The 15,557-nt window shown below is 33.8% G+C and overlaps 3 protein-coding genes and 1 non-coding gene across 6 annotated transcripts; 2 read left to right on the top strand and 2 right to left on the bottom strand.

Moving 5' to 3' along the window:
- Positions 1-69: 69 nt before the first annotated feature.
- Positions 70-2,930, bottom strand: LOC7481423 (ADP-ribosylation factor). 3 transcript variants are annotated; one of them, XM_002302752.4, is made up of 7 exons: positions 2,615-2,930; positions 1,873-2,030; positions 1,687-1,757; positions 796-915; positions 551-669; positions 381-462; positions 70-304 (listed from the first exon to the last, which is right to left on the bottom strand). In XM_002302752.4, exons 2-7 carry the CDS (start codon positions 2,018-2,020, stop codon positions 299-301), a joined length of 546 nt encoding a protein of 181 aa, XP_002302788.1. In that variant the 5' UTR covers positions 2,021-2,030; positions 2,615-2,930; the 3' UTR covers positions 70-298. The 3 variants fall into 3 exon arrangements, with proteins under 3 accessions (XP_002302788.1, XP_006386700.1, XP_052306325.1); XM_006386638.3 differs by having other exon boundaries at positions 2,579-2,746; XM_052450365.1 differs by having other exon boundaries at positions 2,360-2,698.
- Positions 2,931-4,153: 1,223 nt separating this feature from the next.
- Positions 4,154-8,032, bottom strand: LOC7460482 (nitrogen regulatory protein P-II homolog). Its single transcript, XM_002302753.4, has 8 exons — positions 7,679-8,032; positions 7,550-7,595; positions 7,429-7,456; positions 6,553-6,640; positions 6,236-6,303; positions 6,018-6,087; positions 4,721-4,756; positions 4,154-4,569 (listed from the first exon to the last, which is right to left on the bottom strand). The coding sequence occupies exons 1-8, from the start codon at positions 7,881-7,883 to the stop codon at positions 4,505-4,507; spliced, it is 606 nt and encodes a 201-aa protein (XP_002302789.1). The 5' UTR covers positions 7,884-8,032; the 3' UTR covers positions 4,154-4,504.
- A 4,642-nt stretch (positions 8,033-12,674) lies between these two features.
- Positions 12,675-14,752, top strand: LOC7460483 (uncharacterized). Its single transcript, XM_002301497.4, has 4 exons — positions 12,675-12,721; positions 12,849-13,053; positions 13,477-13,551; positions 14,474-14,752. The coding sequence occupies exons 2-4, from the start codon at positions 12,886-12,888 to the stop codon at positions 14,633-14,635; spliced, it is 405 nt and encodes a 134-aa protein (XP_002301533.2). The 5' UTR covers positions 12,675-12,721; positions 12,849-12,885; the 3' UTR covers positions 14,636-14,752.
- Positions 14,753-15,194: 442 nt separating this feature from the next.
- On the top strand, positions 15,195-15,267 carry TRNAF-GAA (transfer RNA phenylalanine (anticodon GAA)). Its single transcript has one exon. It is a non-coding gene; the product is annotated as a tRNA-Phe (tRNA).
- Positions 15,268-15,557: the final 290 nt, after the last annotated feature.

Genomic DNA, 15,557 nt, shown 5'->3' with positions numbered 1-15,557 from the left:
TGTTTACGCACTAAAGCCTGGTAGGCAGGCACTATGGTACCCCTGACTCCATGTCAAGGATGGCTCGTCTTTAGGAGAACTGGGCTTTGCTATTTGAATAAAAATCACCAAGAAAACGAAAATTTACGGAATATTCTGAAGCTACAGGAAACAAATGGCAGAGTTTGCAAAAGCAACCACAAACATGTTTAGACAGGTAAAGACGACAAAATGAGTTGGAGGAAAATCCAGAATACAAAACAAATATAGACCGAGTATTCCAGCACTCACTGCGATTGCGAACTTGGAGTTGTGTCATCTAAGCCTGCAGTCAGATGAACACATTAAGTTCACCAAATCATGAATCATCACATATGAGTAAGAAAAGTGGATGACTATACCTTGTTTGCAATGTTGTTTGAGAGCCAGTCCAATCCCTCATACAGCCCCTCACCAGAGGTGGCGCATGTGCTCTGGATGTACCTGCAATGAATGATTTAGACAGTCAGTTACCAAGAGGATGGTGGATTGCTGGAAAAGGAGGGCATCTGACCGTAATAAGTTAGCTTACCAGTGGCGCTGACGAAGGGAGTGAAGGCCAAGCTTATCCGTAATCTCAGCGGCATTCATTGCATTCGGAAGATCCTGTTTGTTTGCAAACACTAGCAGCACAGCATCCCTCAACTCATCCTGCAAATGCAACAAAAGCCATTGTTATCACACAAATCATGCAGAGGTGACAAGTCAAATTACAGCATGTATATCTGCAGCTTCCACATTTTGCTAATCATTATAAAATGTGGAGCAGTCTGGTACCTCATTCAACATCCTGTGTAGCTCATCCCTAGCTTCAACCACACGATCTCTGTCATTGCTATCAACCACAAAGATAAGTCCTTGTGTGTTCTGGAAGTAATGTCTCCACAAGGGGCGGATCTGGGGAAGCAAGATAACAGGGCATCAGTTGATAAACAAATTAAGGGATTAGAATATTAAAATCTTTAGACTGATTGTAAAGGATCCAGATCAAGAGCACGATCTTATTGCAGTGGCTATGCTGCAGTGGCACTTGGAGACAGGAGGTATAAAAGAAGCACAGATCTATCCATTTAAGATTTGACCATAACAATAAATACTTCAGCAGGAAAAGGTATAACACAAGAATGCGACAGCTAGCATCACTAAGATTATTTGGCAGAGGCCACAGTAATGCATTTGGCTGTTCCAATAGCAAAAAAAAAAAAAAGATTTATGCAAACAGGGCTATACACAATACAGCAAATGATGTTGTCAAGTGATAAAGCAGTATAATTGGAAAACACTTGCACTAGTGAATGTCTCAAAATGTAAGGCACCGAATAAAGCCTTTCCCTTGATAATCAAAGGAAGTAGCAAAGTATAACCATGGCATAACATGTTTAGCTTATGATTATTTTAAGTGCTGGTGAAGGAAAATCAGATCAGCACTAGACCGTCCATAAGCACTCATTTTCAATTACGTAGGTTCAATAACATGATGGCTTTCTGACCATAGAGGCTTGAGTTCTTGGATGCGAACACGATTAATGGCTTTCCTTATGATCAACCCAATCCACTCTAAACCATTTAATGAAGGAGAAAAGGATGCTATCACTACTACACCCCAAGATGATAACAACCTTCATGCAAAAGATAAAAAGCCAAATCAAACTCAAAAGACACACATACCTTGTCCTGACCCCCGACATCCCAAACAGTAAAGCTAATGTTTTTGTACTCCACAGTCTCCACATTAAATCCTGATCAAACATCATCATCATCAGATCTAAGCCCAACAGAGAACATACGGAGGATAAAAAATAATTTCAAATCAAGGTAATTAACATCTTGTCTCCATAATAAAGTGAGACTTACCAATGGTAGGAATGGTGGTGACAATCTCACCGAGCTTGAGCTTGTAGAGAATGGTGGTCTTACCAGCAGCATCAAGACCCACCATCAGAATACGCATTTCCTTCTTAGCAAACAGTCGGCTAAACAACTTGGTGAAAGACAGCCCCATTTTCTCACGTCTGCCGATATCAAAAAATCAAATCACTAAATATAAATCTCCCAGCCTAAATCAAATGCAATTCCACACCATTATCAAAAACTAGATCTCAATCAGCTTCATTTAAAACATTTCACATTTCAAAAAACAATCACAAATCAGAAACCTAATTGATAAATGAGCCATATCAACAACACATACGAAAGACAAAAAAATCACGATGAACCTACAAGACTCAGATATTCAATTCAAAACACATTAAAACGACAGCTTAGACATGCATTTCCAACAGATCAGGTACCAAACAGGATGCGTTGCATCTAGTGATCTCCAAATCTAAGGTATCATCACCTGATTCAAATCATGCAAAAACATAAGCATAATATGAAGATCCATAAGGCAACACCACATCATGATCAAGATCAAGCCATTCCGAAACCAAATCGTGCTCTAAATCTTAGATCAGGACGTAGAATCCAACAGACAAACATTCAACAATTCGATTAAGAGAGTGATCGAACACAAGATCAGGATCTAAAGTTCGGAATTTCGGAATCGTTAAACACTTGCCTATCAAGGAGCCGAGAGAGGGAGAGAGGGATCTACCTCAGAAGAGAGAATAAAGCGGAATTAAATTGAAGAGTAGGAGGAGGAGCTGTCTTTAAGGGAAAAATATTTTCACGTTCCAAGAGATTGATGGTGTGTATTTATAGGACGTAACGGGATCCTTTTCCTTTTTTTTCTTTTTTTTAACTGTCCAATACGCCGTCAATATCTGTGACCATGTGGTTGCCTATTAATGGATGGTTACCCTTGTTACGCCGTTTACACGACGCGGTGGCCTGCGTTAGTTGGAGATTGCACCCTGTTTGGAAATAGGAGGTGTGTTTCCCATTTCGGGATCGGGCCTTTCTGATCCCGGCACTTGGAAACTCTTTGCCTCGCGTCATTGTTATCAGGCTCTTATTTAATTCAAGCTCAGTCTCCTGTCAGACTTCAGGCATGAAGAATGCAATTTTTTTTTTACTATTATCTTTTCTGCCGAATCAGTGATCTCATCAATCCGTTGATACACTTTTTTTCTTTCAAAAGTTAAAATAAAATAATAATAATAATAAGTTAACAATTTTCATATTTTTTTAATATTATGAATGGCATTCCACGCAACACTATTGAAATCACAAGTTAACTTGTAAATTTTAGACAATTTTAAAAGTCAATAAATATATTTATGTATGAAAGGAAAACTTGAAATTTCACTAGACACATCCTCAACCAATCAAAATATTGTTGCAAGACCTTATATTAGGAGCGTGCCACTCCTAATCCACTAGGAGAATGTTTGGAAATATTATAATAATTATTTTTATTTTAAATTATTTTTTCTCAGTAATATATTAAAATAATATTTTTAGTTTTTAAAATTTATTTTTAATATAATACATGAAAACATAAAAAAAAAATTAATTTTTGTCAAATCCTAACCCTAACACAATGATAAATAAGAGCTTCGTTCCCTTACCATTAACCGGTTTTAAGGCGTTAAGAATGTGATTACGATTGCTTTTCAAAATACTTTTTACTCAGAAATACATCAAAATAATATATTTTTTATTTTTTTAAATTATTTTTAATATCAACGCATCAAAATAATCTAAAAACATCAAAAAATATTAATTTTAAGTAAAATAAAATAAAATTTTAAAACAATTAAGGAAATGCGGTGCAATTTTCAAAGTATTTTTCATCTAGAAATGTATCAAAATAATATATATTTTTATTTTTTAAAACTCATTTTTAATATAGTACAACAAAACATAAAAAATAATTTTAAACAAAACAAAAAATTCAAATTTTGCTTAACCCTGAAGCAATGCCAAACAGGGGCCGCGGATAAAAATAGCAGAAGGGAGTCATATAATCAAATCTAAACTTGCATAGGATCACTTTAGGTTCAACAATCCAGGATTTGCGTATATAGAATGAGGCAATAATGAGTCTCTACAGATCACGCCGCTCTCTAATGGAACCATTTTTCAACTCAGGTTATCGAATCCCTAAGAAAGCACATGATCCAATGACCACCTGTAGCACCATCAATGCCTAGGTAAAAGGAATAAGAACATGCTGTACAAGATGAGACAATGAGGGAAGTGTCCACCGGCGAATAAAATACAGTTTAACACTAATATCATAGCTCAGTACAAACCCCACAGCATGTACTCAACAATTTCGCATGCCAACTGTGGGGCGACCTAATCCTTCGTGTGATCACACACAACCATCTTCTTGTTATTACTTCCTTGCAACAAACGCTCATAGACATTCCTTTTATTTCTAGTCGTTCAACCCAAGATAGACTGCTAAAAAAAGGAGGAATCAAATTTTCTAGTAAGGACTAGGACAAGGGGTGCGGAGGATGGATGCCTGACTATACTAGCTACTAAGAAAGCGTTAGATGCAAATCTTGAGCTGCGCATGTTGCTTTTAAACCAGTCATGCAGAAAATGTCATGTCGGACAACCCTCCTGTCATCCTTTCAGCCTTCTCTCCACGTTCACCTGAAAATGGTGCATGGAAGGAAAGAGTGTTGTCATATATCATCATATTCGCAGAACAGGAAGGTTTGGATAATTAAGAAGATGCATGGCTTGATCCATCAGAATAGTATAGACAAAAAGGCATCAGTGTTGGAAGAAAACAATGGCTTACCAGTGCGAATTCTTATTACATCTGCAACAGGTACCACTGCAAAATAACAAAACCTCGTTAGAAATGCTGATAATATATCTAAGCCATCTACTAATTCAGAGATCAAGTTACCTTTTTCTACTTTTCACAGTCATAGGTATAATTAATTTAAATTATAATGGAGAAAATCACATTCACAATCGTTTAGATTCATCCCAAGTAATGGTTAGCAAGCTTGGTTTCACATTGCAAGGTTGCATCCTGGACTTGCACATTGCAATTTCAGTTTTATTAAACTCCAAGGTGAGTGTGACTGCAAAAGAGATATGCATATAGCGTGGCTCTATGATAGTTCACAAGGTGAGGTTTAGATGCAGCTATGAACTATGGTTTCTGACAAGAGAGCTTGCCAAAATCAACCCAAATTTATTTGATATCTATTCAATTGCTAGTGCTCCAATTAATAATTTTTACATTTTAATCCTTTAAAGGGTCCATACAAGTAACCGAGTAAGAAGTCACATGGAAAGAAAATGTGCATGGGACTTCAAGGGAGAAAATAAATACAAGGCACATGTTAAAACCTACCATCCGAGTCCAAACTGTTGTAGCTTGTGAAATCAAAATTACTCAGGAAAAAAAAATTGCAGCTAAGGGATTTCATGTTAACACAGCTCTAACCACATATGAAATACAGATTTACTCTGGGAGCTATCAAGTATAATACCATCAGAAGAAAATAACCTTTATTCATTTGTTCACACTTTCTTATTTTTCTATTTGCCTATAAACAATTGTACTTCCAATAGCTGTAGTTTTACACAGCCTACACAAGACAAGCATACTCGAAGGGTATTATAAACTGCATCGCAACCACAATGGTCTTCGACAATGTATTTCTAAGTTGTAAGAAACACACAGAATGAAGCCATGAAAGACTCCAAAGAAAAGGAGCAGTTTCCATTTATATTAGAAAATTATGATTCTCAAATACCTGACAACTATCTAAAGCTGCAATATGCTAGCAGTTAGCATACTTGCTAGAAACTTTCACTAACTAAATCTGTTCTCCATATTCCCAAGAACCATATAAATGAATGAGGCCAAGAAAAAGAGCAACAAGAAAATGCTAAAAAGAAACACAGCACAAAAACTACTAAAGCAGAGTAAAATAGAAAGCAAATCAAACCAAGTTCAGATAAAATTTCAGTTCCTTCACATGTAATAATATACACAGATAAAAGCTTTAAGATAAAGTGCAATGAAAATCAAAGGATCATGGAATCTGCTATCATAAAGATTAATTTCGGAATCTTACAGAAAATCTTGCCATCTCCAATCTCTCCAGTCCATGCCTCGTCTTTGACCTTTTCTATGACAGCTTCAACCTAAAACAGCATATGGACATCTGTGAAATTCTTTAATTTACGTGCAGCAATATGAACAACAATTTTATTATAACAGAAGAACAACAATCAATTCTAAGTGCACATATCATATTTGAAATAGTACTTAGGCTAGTGGTATCATGAATACCTGGTCTTTGCTCACTACAATCTCCAACTTAACTTTAGCAACAAACTTGTCTTCGGAAAACTCTGAGCCTACGGTGTTAAAGCAAGAGGTATGGTTTATAAATACTTTGACTACTCTCACTCATATAGAAGAGATTAACAGACAGTACTCATCAAAAGGGCCAAAATTGGATAGAACAAGAAAACAAGGGCGAAAGGAGACGAAACAGAAAGTGAGATGATTCTATAATAGGCAACTATAATCAAGTCATCTCATTATGGAACATCTAGAGGTACAAAAAGAAGAGAAACTTTCAGTGGTTCAAGAAAAAAGCTTACCACCATGCCTCTCCTTTGAACCACCTTGAGCCCCAAAGCCTCGAACATCAGAAACAGTAACACCACGAATACCAATTTTCAACAGAGCCTTCATTTAAAAAAAAAAAATAGTAGAAATTAGAACTAACTGTAATCAACTAAGTTGCCTAGCAAAGAGTCTTAAGAAGTTCAATTGTGGAGCACAAGAGAAAAGGGTTGATATGACCCAAAATGCTGCAGCAATAATGAACTCAGAAATCCGTATGGTCAAATAAAACTTGCACCCTGTTTTTTGCAATTATGAGATTGTACAAAATCATCAATTCATGTAACTTAAAAGCATCTCAGTTTCTCTGCATACAAGAAAGATAAAGTCCAAATTAGAAACTTTCAGTTAGTAACAAGATCCAATGAAAATTGTACGAAGTTCCAAACTTATATTTTCTTCTAATTGTGCTCTCTCAATCACCCAATTCCAAAACTGTGGTAGCTAGAACTCAATACGAAAATGGTTTAATCATCCCAAGAATGACACAAGCTCTAAAAGTAGAGTGCCAAGCTTGAAATTCCTGGAATCCTTCTCTATCTAGAAAGACTAAAACAACACTCGAGTAAGATTCAAATTTATCCTGCTAATAAGGTGGGTCATCATCAAATTTAGGCCTGCAGTATCCAAACAAGAACGCTAAGAGGCATGAATAACAAACAGCAATGAGCTAGCTATTCATTCGACATATTATTATGACATAACTTGATTCAATATTAGATGCATCAAGTCAAGTAAAGGCAGCGAACTTTTAGAAGTAGTGGGTGGATATCAATATGGAAATACAAGTAAACGAAGCAATGAGTAGAAATCATAGTAAAATGCATTGGGTCGGGCCCGTCTAGTCTTACCGAGGAAACTTGCGAGACTCGCCAGGGCCTATTTCATTCATCCCAGATTCAACGGAATTAGAGAAACCAAAAGGAATCAATAAACAGTAATATCTTATATGCTGCCGAAGAAGAAGATTACCTCAAAATTGCTTCTATCTTGTAGAATTTGGCATCTGGAATATACTCTAAACAACCCAAACATACAACTCGTTAATGTTCATGCCATCTCTCAATTCAAATGTGGAGAAAAAACTATATTGACGCATACCAGGAACAGAGGAGCTTTGGGCTCTAATTGTAGGAATAATGGACGCATTTCGTGAGGTGTTTAGGGTCAAGTTAAACTGAGAGAATCGAGAATTCTTCAACTTGAGAGGTTTCAAAAGGGAATCAAAAAGAGGGAGTTGTTTGTTGAGAGAAGAGTGAAATTGAAGAGAAGTGAGGGAGCCTGGTTTCACTGCTGCCGAGGCCATTGTTATTTGATTTTCGTCGAATTTTGAAGAGATGAAGCTACAAATTAGCTACTTATGCTCTCTATTCGAGACCGTAGAACGGAGAACGGAGATGCTGCGACGCCAGAGCGAGCGAGCCTTGAGATTAACGCGACTTTTCTGATCGAAATGACACGAGGAAGGAATGAGGGAGGCTTTGAATTAAAATAAGAGTTGCGATGGGCCTCAGTCTTATTGGGCTCAAGGATCTTATTTCACCCAACATAGCCATAGTCCAAGGAGTCCATGAATAAATAAATAAATAAAAATGAAGAAAATCATTACTGTTCATATTTCTTTTCCTTGATATTTGGTAACACGATACGAAGAATAAGTCCGTTGAGATTTCTAATATTTTATTATTCTTTCATTGTAGTTTATTTTAATTTACACATTTCTTATTTTATTATTCAATTATAATTTTTTATTTTTTTCTATTTTGGTGCATAATATTAATTTAATATATATATAGATTATAGAGTGTTGACAAATATTGGTGCATAACAAAAGTTATTGGTTATGATTTTAAAAATCATTTTTTTGATCTTTGTAGAATAGACAGTAATTATTATAAAATCAATTTAAATGTATATTTGTTTTCAATTCAAAACGAATGAAAAAATAATAATTCTTAAGATGGAGAACTAATTTTATTTAAAAGAAAAGAATAATCTTAAATATTTTAAAATTAACTGACTTCAATCATTTTTTTATGTATAATAATTAAATATTATTTTATTTTTAAATTATTCGGTAGTTATATATACTAAAAAAACGATATAATATTTTTATTATTCTTTATGATATTTATGTTTTTTATAAAGAAAGAATTCATTTTATTTAATTTATTAAGAAAATATTTAATAACAATCTTTAATATATCATGGAAATAATTTCCCCATAATACATATGCGTGAGCTTGCAAAGCAAAACAAACCCCAAAATATAAAACTGAATCAACATAAATTATAAATTATAAGGATGAAAATAAGAAGAAATAAATTTTAATAACAAAGCACAATGAACAAAAAAAAAACAAAAAAAAACATAATAATTAGTGGTGTCATAACCTAATTTTACTAATTCATCAGGTGAACTTATATTACTAATTCTCATATTGGGTTAGGCTAAAAGTTTTAAGAATACAATAAATATTCATGAGTTGAACTTTTATTACTAATTCTCATGGGTTGAGATTAATTAAAACTAAGATTTGAGCTTAATAAATTAGCTCATAACCTATTATTAGCTATAACAAATAATATAGGCTTAATACATTAATTGAATCAATTGTCTAAAAGAAAAAAAAATATAATATAATAGGAACTTGAATTGAACTATTGTAATTTCATTATTATTACGAGAATATTATTCAATGTCAGCTATTTGAAAGCAACAATAACACACACTAATATAACATCTCCTACAACTCATCTAAACAATCAAAAAGTTGTCACGTATGTATAAATTTAAGTTTATAACAATTACTTAATAATGAAAACTTAAAATATAATTGTTTAACAATTCCTTGCTATTTTAAATTGTTATTAATGACTCATTACTTTTTAATATTCATGGCTAAACTAGCACTAAAAAAAAACATAAAGATAATAAAATATCTTTGTAAATTATAACTTAATAAGTTAATCTAAAATATTTATGATATAATTAAAAGCTATATAGCCTTACAATAGTCTAAAACATATATTATTCTAGTTTTTTTAACTTTTCAAGATCATTTATCATTAATGAAAGATCTATTGATGCTGGAGAAGAGCGAATCTAATTTTAGCAATAAATGAGAGCTTCAATAGTTGCTAGATTTAATAAACTTCTAAACGTATCTAGTACATGACCTGACCTATCTTATTAAAGGCTGATTCAGAGTCAATTGTAGACCTATGAATAATTATGTCATCTCTTGTAACTATAAAAAGTATTGGATATTTATAGCTATTAACTTTCCACCAAGTTAAAATATCAAATAAAGTATCACTTGTATCAATTGTCAAGTATTTCTCCAATTCAAATCTACTCTCCTCATTATCCTCTTCCCTTAAATGCTTCTTGAATTGAAAGACTAATGCTTAATATACATCTTTTCCCACCTTATTAGCATTCAAATCTCGAGAAAGATTGTTTTTAACATAAGAATTTGCCACATATTTAATATCTTGGCTAGAATAGTAGGAAAAAATCCTTATAAGTATATCTTTTACCTTTTCCATCAACTCTTTAACCATGGAAACAAACTCATACACTTGACTTAACATAAAACTTCAAATATTTTAATTTGTAACAAGGATATAAATAATTGCTACAAATAAAAGAGAATTTATATCCTTAATCCTTCCTCGATATTTATCAAACTTGCACATCATATCGGCTGCAATTTCACCTGTTGAGAAATCTCCACTCTTAGACAACTTAGAAATATATGTTTGTATAGAGACTAGTTTATGAAAGAAAGAATTGCATGTGACATGCAAATATCCGAAAAAAAAATTAAAATACTTCATAGAACATTTTCAGGAACTTTACGAGGATTCTTGTATTTTACCAATCTAAAATACTAGGATGCCCTACGTGTTTTTTTTTCCCCCTTTGAATCTACCTTTGAAAATAACATCAAATATCCAAGACCATCCTCCTCTAATCTATCAAACACTTTCTCTAATTTGCAATTGTATCTAACATCAAATAAGTGGAATCCCAACGAGTTAGGACATCTAAAAAAAACCCAAATTTTACTTTGAACCTTTAATTTTTCAATACATTTCTTAAAAGACATAAGCCTAGCATGAGAAGATCTTACAAACTTAACATCATTTTTAATTTTAATAAATGTCTCATCCATCTCATTTAACTCATCACTCACAACAAGAATGATAATATAAGCACAAAACGTAACATGGATACACTCATTATCTTCCAATCGTTAGTCATTCTTTTCGAAAAAGTAACACACTCTTCTTAGAACTTGCATTATCTAATGTGATTGTTAAAATTATACCAATACCTCAATTAGTCAAATAATTGTTCAATGCTTTTCTAATGGTCTCAACCTTGTGATTTGGAACTGATAAGAGTTTAAAGTTTTTTTTATGCAACTTCCAATCACTATCTACCCAATGAGCTATGACACACATGCAATTGATATTTTGGATGGAAGTCCAAGTGTCACTTATAAGACACACATACTTGTTTTTTTTATGGTTTTCTTTAACTTTTTCTTCTCTTTAGCATAAAGGTTTGGACAATCTCTTTGTAATAGTGATTTGAGAGGGGACATAAAATCCATGCTGCATGGCTAGACAAAACTATTTAAATCCTAAATCTTTTTCAATCCTAAAAGGAAACTCATCATAAATAATTATCCTACAAAGTGTTTTTCTACAAGCTTCTTGATTAAAATTAATAACATGAAGAATATTCACAGTTTCATCTTTAACCCCCTTAAAAGTTTGAGCCAATGTCTTTTGTTGTTTTATCATCAAACTTAAACCTGCCAAGAAAATGTTTACATAATTTATTTAACTTTGTCCACAAATTACTACTAGTGCCAAGAGTCTTTGAGGCATATAGATAATCTTGTTTGCAATACTTGTATACGACTCTACTTAATGATGGATCAAAACCCTCTATTATATCGAAGTGATGCCAAACTTTAAATATAGTTCTAAAGGCCATATTTCTTTTCTTGTTACCTTTGTTACAATAGTATTTGCAAGAGTAGCTGAAACATGTTTGGTCTTTACTAGAGCAACAACATCATTCGCTGAAGGAAGAACAACATTATTCATTAAAGGATAGTTTGATGGATCAACATTGATTTCTTGAACATAAGGTCTTATATTCTCCATCTAAAACAACAAAAATTTAGTCAATTTCAGTTTAATATTGATACAAATCCCTTTATTCATAAGAAGATAAAATAATAACAAAAAAGTCCTGCAACTATTTAAGCTCTCATTTATTGCTAAAATTGGATGTTAAAAATGTATACATAAATAGTAGGATGTTAAGGAATTAGGGTACGAAATATAAATACAAAGAAAATTATATATAATTACACCATTTCTAAATTGTAAAGTCTGAATTAGGGTAAAAAAAATGTTTATTTTAAGGATGTCAAGGATGTGGAACTGGTTAGTTAAGGATGCAACAACAAAGGTGAGACATATGAATCATTCCATACCTTTAACTCTCGTCAAAACCACTAGGAGTATTAAAGATCGTTGTCAACTACTTTTGTCTCTTGCAAAGAATCGATCAAATTAAACTTTAGACTTCATAGGTAGGGTTTTGATTTTTTTTTTAAAAGATTTGATTTTCAAGGAGGTATAGATGAGGTTTGTTAAAATCAAGTTTAGACTTTTGATTATAAAGATGAAAAAAAGAGATTGATAATTTTAGTTTGTTAAAATGGTATCCGGAAGATGTTGTTATTATCAACGAGATAAGAAGATAAGAGAATGAGAGGCTAAGTGACGAGAAAGAAAAAACTGAATAAAGAGGAAAAAAATAATATTTATACCAAGAACTTTCTATAATATAAGGTTAAATTGTTAGTAAATTGTATAGGATATACAAATTGAACGAGATTAACCATATTTTAAAAATTATAACCTCCCAATTGACTCGTAATATCTATTTTTTAAGTTTTTTAAATTATTATTATTTGTAATGTTGATATTATCTAATTTTGATTAATTAAATTAAATTAAATAATATAAATATTACATATAAGCTGATTTTGTAACACCCCTTCTATAAAGTTGGGTGAACATGCTCGTATATGCATGAACAGTGGCATAACAGTAACTTCCCTGCCTCTTCTTAGTTTAATTTTATTATTTATTAATTTTATTTCTAGTTTTCTTCACATATTTTTTAATCCATACTTTAACATCCTCTCACTTCCCATTTCCATTGACTTATAAACAGTTTGGCGGTGGTGATTGTTGAAAGGTAAGTTAGAAAAATGGCTGCAAAGGAGGGGATTAGGAGTGGAAGGGAAGGTGAAGAAGAAGAGCATGTGTATAGGATAAGCACAGACAAAGAGTGGGAAGAGTTGCAGAGAAATGGATCTTGTTTTGGTGGACAACTTGACAAATCTTCTGGCTTCATCCATCTCAGCAAGCTCGACCAGGTCTCCTCCACTTCCGTCCCTTCTCTCTATAGATATTGCTCTTGTGCTTCGATTACTTGTCTAAAAATAATTTTGTAACCTCTCCATATTCATATTTTCATCATAGCATTGATCTTGGCAAGAATCGGGAAACAAAAACAGAAATCAGGCTCTTAATTACTCATTTATGTGCTTTTCCAAGAACTGGTAGAGGTTATGGAAAATCTTATGATTTATTTTAATGCGGGATTAGTTGATCAAAAATACTCAGTCGATGAAATGAGATATTTGGTGGTTTTGTTAGTATTCAGTATCCAAACTGCGGCTTGCTTCCCAAGATGACAATTTATATTTTCTGATATCTATCCATTTTTTAGTGAGGGATGATTTACGGATACTCAACTATTTATGGGACGGTCTTTATATATATATATATATATGCAGGTGATGTCAACATTGCAAAACTTTTTCCTGAATACTAAGGTGGATTTGTATCTGCTTCAAATTGATGCTAAAAAGGTTTGCACTTTATCATTTTATGTTTATTATGTCTTTCATTGATTCGACAGAGGTATAATTAAGCTATTAATAGGAAGGGAAAGACTACAGATTTTCCATGTGATGCAATGTATAGCACACTGAATTTCATGTTAGGGAATGATGAACAATTGTAACTAGGAAGTGTAGAAGTACTTTATGAATGCTAGCATCTAAGGATACATTCTGATAAAAAGGTTATAGCTTTTCTGCCCAGTCTGCTCCATGTCTAACACTTTTAACCCATTTTGAAGTTTTTAAGTTGTACTGTACTCTATTTGGCAGTTGAACTCAATCAACAATATGATAAGTGGTTTATATTTCAATTTTGGATAAAGCAAATTTAAGTTTCCCCGTAATAAAAGTTTTAGATGAGGTTAATCCCAAGTTTTTTGTTTTGCTGGTTATAATTGAAAAAATCAGCTGGGCAGAAAAAAAGAAATACTAATCAGATATTGGACTGCACTTTTATTATCAGAATTCATGGAATAGCGTATGTTAGGTATTGCTTCCTGAGGGTTACTTCCAAACTCACCAATGAAGTCTCAGAAGGTTCAAGTTACTGAGACTTGAAGGTGCTAATGGAAGGACAAGCGGTCAAAACAGGAACGTGTAGAATTAGGAGTGGGGAGTTTTAGCAGTTCAGACCTCAGGCCATGATTTGAAAGGAATAAGGATTGAATGGCGAGCAATACTATGTTTTCAGGTCCTATTTTGGAGTACATGAATCAGTTGGTTGCATCTATAGTTTCCTTTGGTTGAATTGATTATGAAGTTGCATAGCAATAATACCAAAATTCGGATTGCATAGTTGCAATGTTAATCCTTGGCAGTGCTAATGTCTCATGATTTCAGTTCTACGCTGAAATATAGGTAATCTAATTAACGTGCGTGTTTGTTGCAGCTCGGGGATGGATTGATATATGAAGTCGTGGATGGTACCAACAACTTCCCTCATTTCTATGGCCCTTCTCGGAGTTTCAGTCCCCTCCCTCTTGACGTAGTTATCAAAGCAGAGAAGCTTGTTCTAGCAGATGGGCAGTTCAGTTGTAGTTTGCTGAACTAAGCTGCTCTACTTCGAGATTTAACATTTTTCTGTGCTGAAACAAAAAAAGAAAGATATTTGTGACCTAAATGGACCTATTGAAAGAGGCTCAATTTGATAATTCTTATGTTGTTTTAAGCATGGCCGTGAAAGTGAAATACTCGGTAGGCAATGAACTTGAGTTAGAAATCCATGATACAACAGATATGATCAGAAATAATTTCTTGTGCTGTAAGAGGAAGTTTGGAATTGTCTGCCTGGCCACATTCACCTTGGAAAAGCCCTTATGGTTGTTGAATGGGATTGGAGAGTTCGAAGTCCACCTCTTTACACCCACAAAAGCTGGGCGTATAATCTGGAGTTAGAACACGGTAGTTCAATGTCCATAACTCTTTTCATGCTAGGAAAAATGCCTGCCAATTCTTGAGTGCATATGAGCTGAAGATATCTGTCATGTATATGCAGCACCCTAATAGTAATTTCCCTTGGAAAGTCGGCTGTATTATAGAGTGTGTGAAAGAAAACAAGGCAGCAGCATATACATAAAATAGATATAAAAGGTAAGCAAGGCATACAAGTAGCGGGGATAGCTCAGTTGGGAGAGCGTCAGACTGAAGATCTGAAGGTCGCGTGTTCGATCCACGCTCACCGCATTGTTTTTTGCCCTCTCTATTAAAACAACGCTTTCGGGACGTCACCGGATTTTGTTCAGTTGGGGATATCCTTTTGGCGCAGGGGCGGTAGCTATCCCTCCTCCCCTATGGATTTACAGACGCCTGTATACTTTCTCATTCCCCTCCAAGCATTCAAAACAAAGAAGAATCAGAGTCCTGATTCAATTAGTTTCACCCACAAATCCTCGTCTCGGGGACGCAGCAGCAATGGCTGACAAGCGGGACAACCTTATGCAGCAGCAAGTTGGCGCAGGTTAAGGATGGCGATA

The sequence above is a fragment of the Populus trichocarpa genome, chromosome 2 (genome assembly GCF_000002775.5).
Source record: "Populus trichocarpa isolate Nisqually-1 chromosome 2, P.trichocarpa_v4.1, whole genome shotgun sequence".
NCBI lineage: Eukaryota > Viridiplantae > Streptophyta > Magnoliopsida > Malpighiales > Salicaceae > Populus > Populus trichocarpa.
This window is presented reverse-complemented; position numbering and strand designations above follow the sequence as displayed.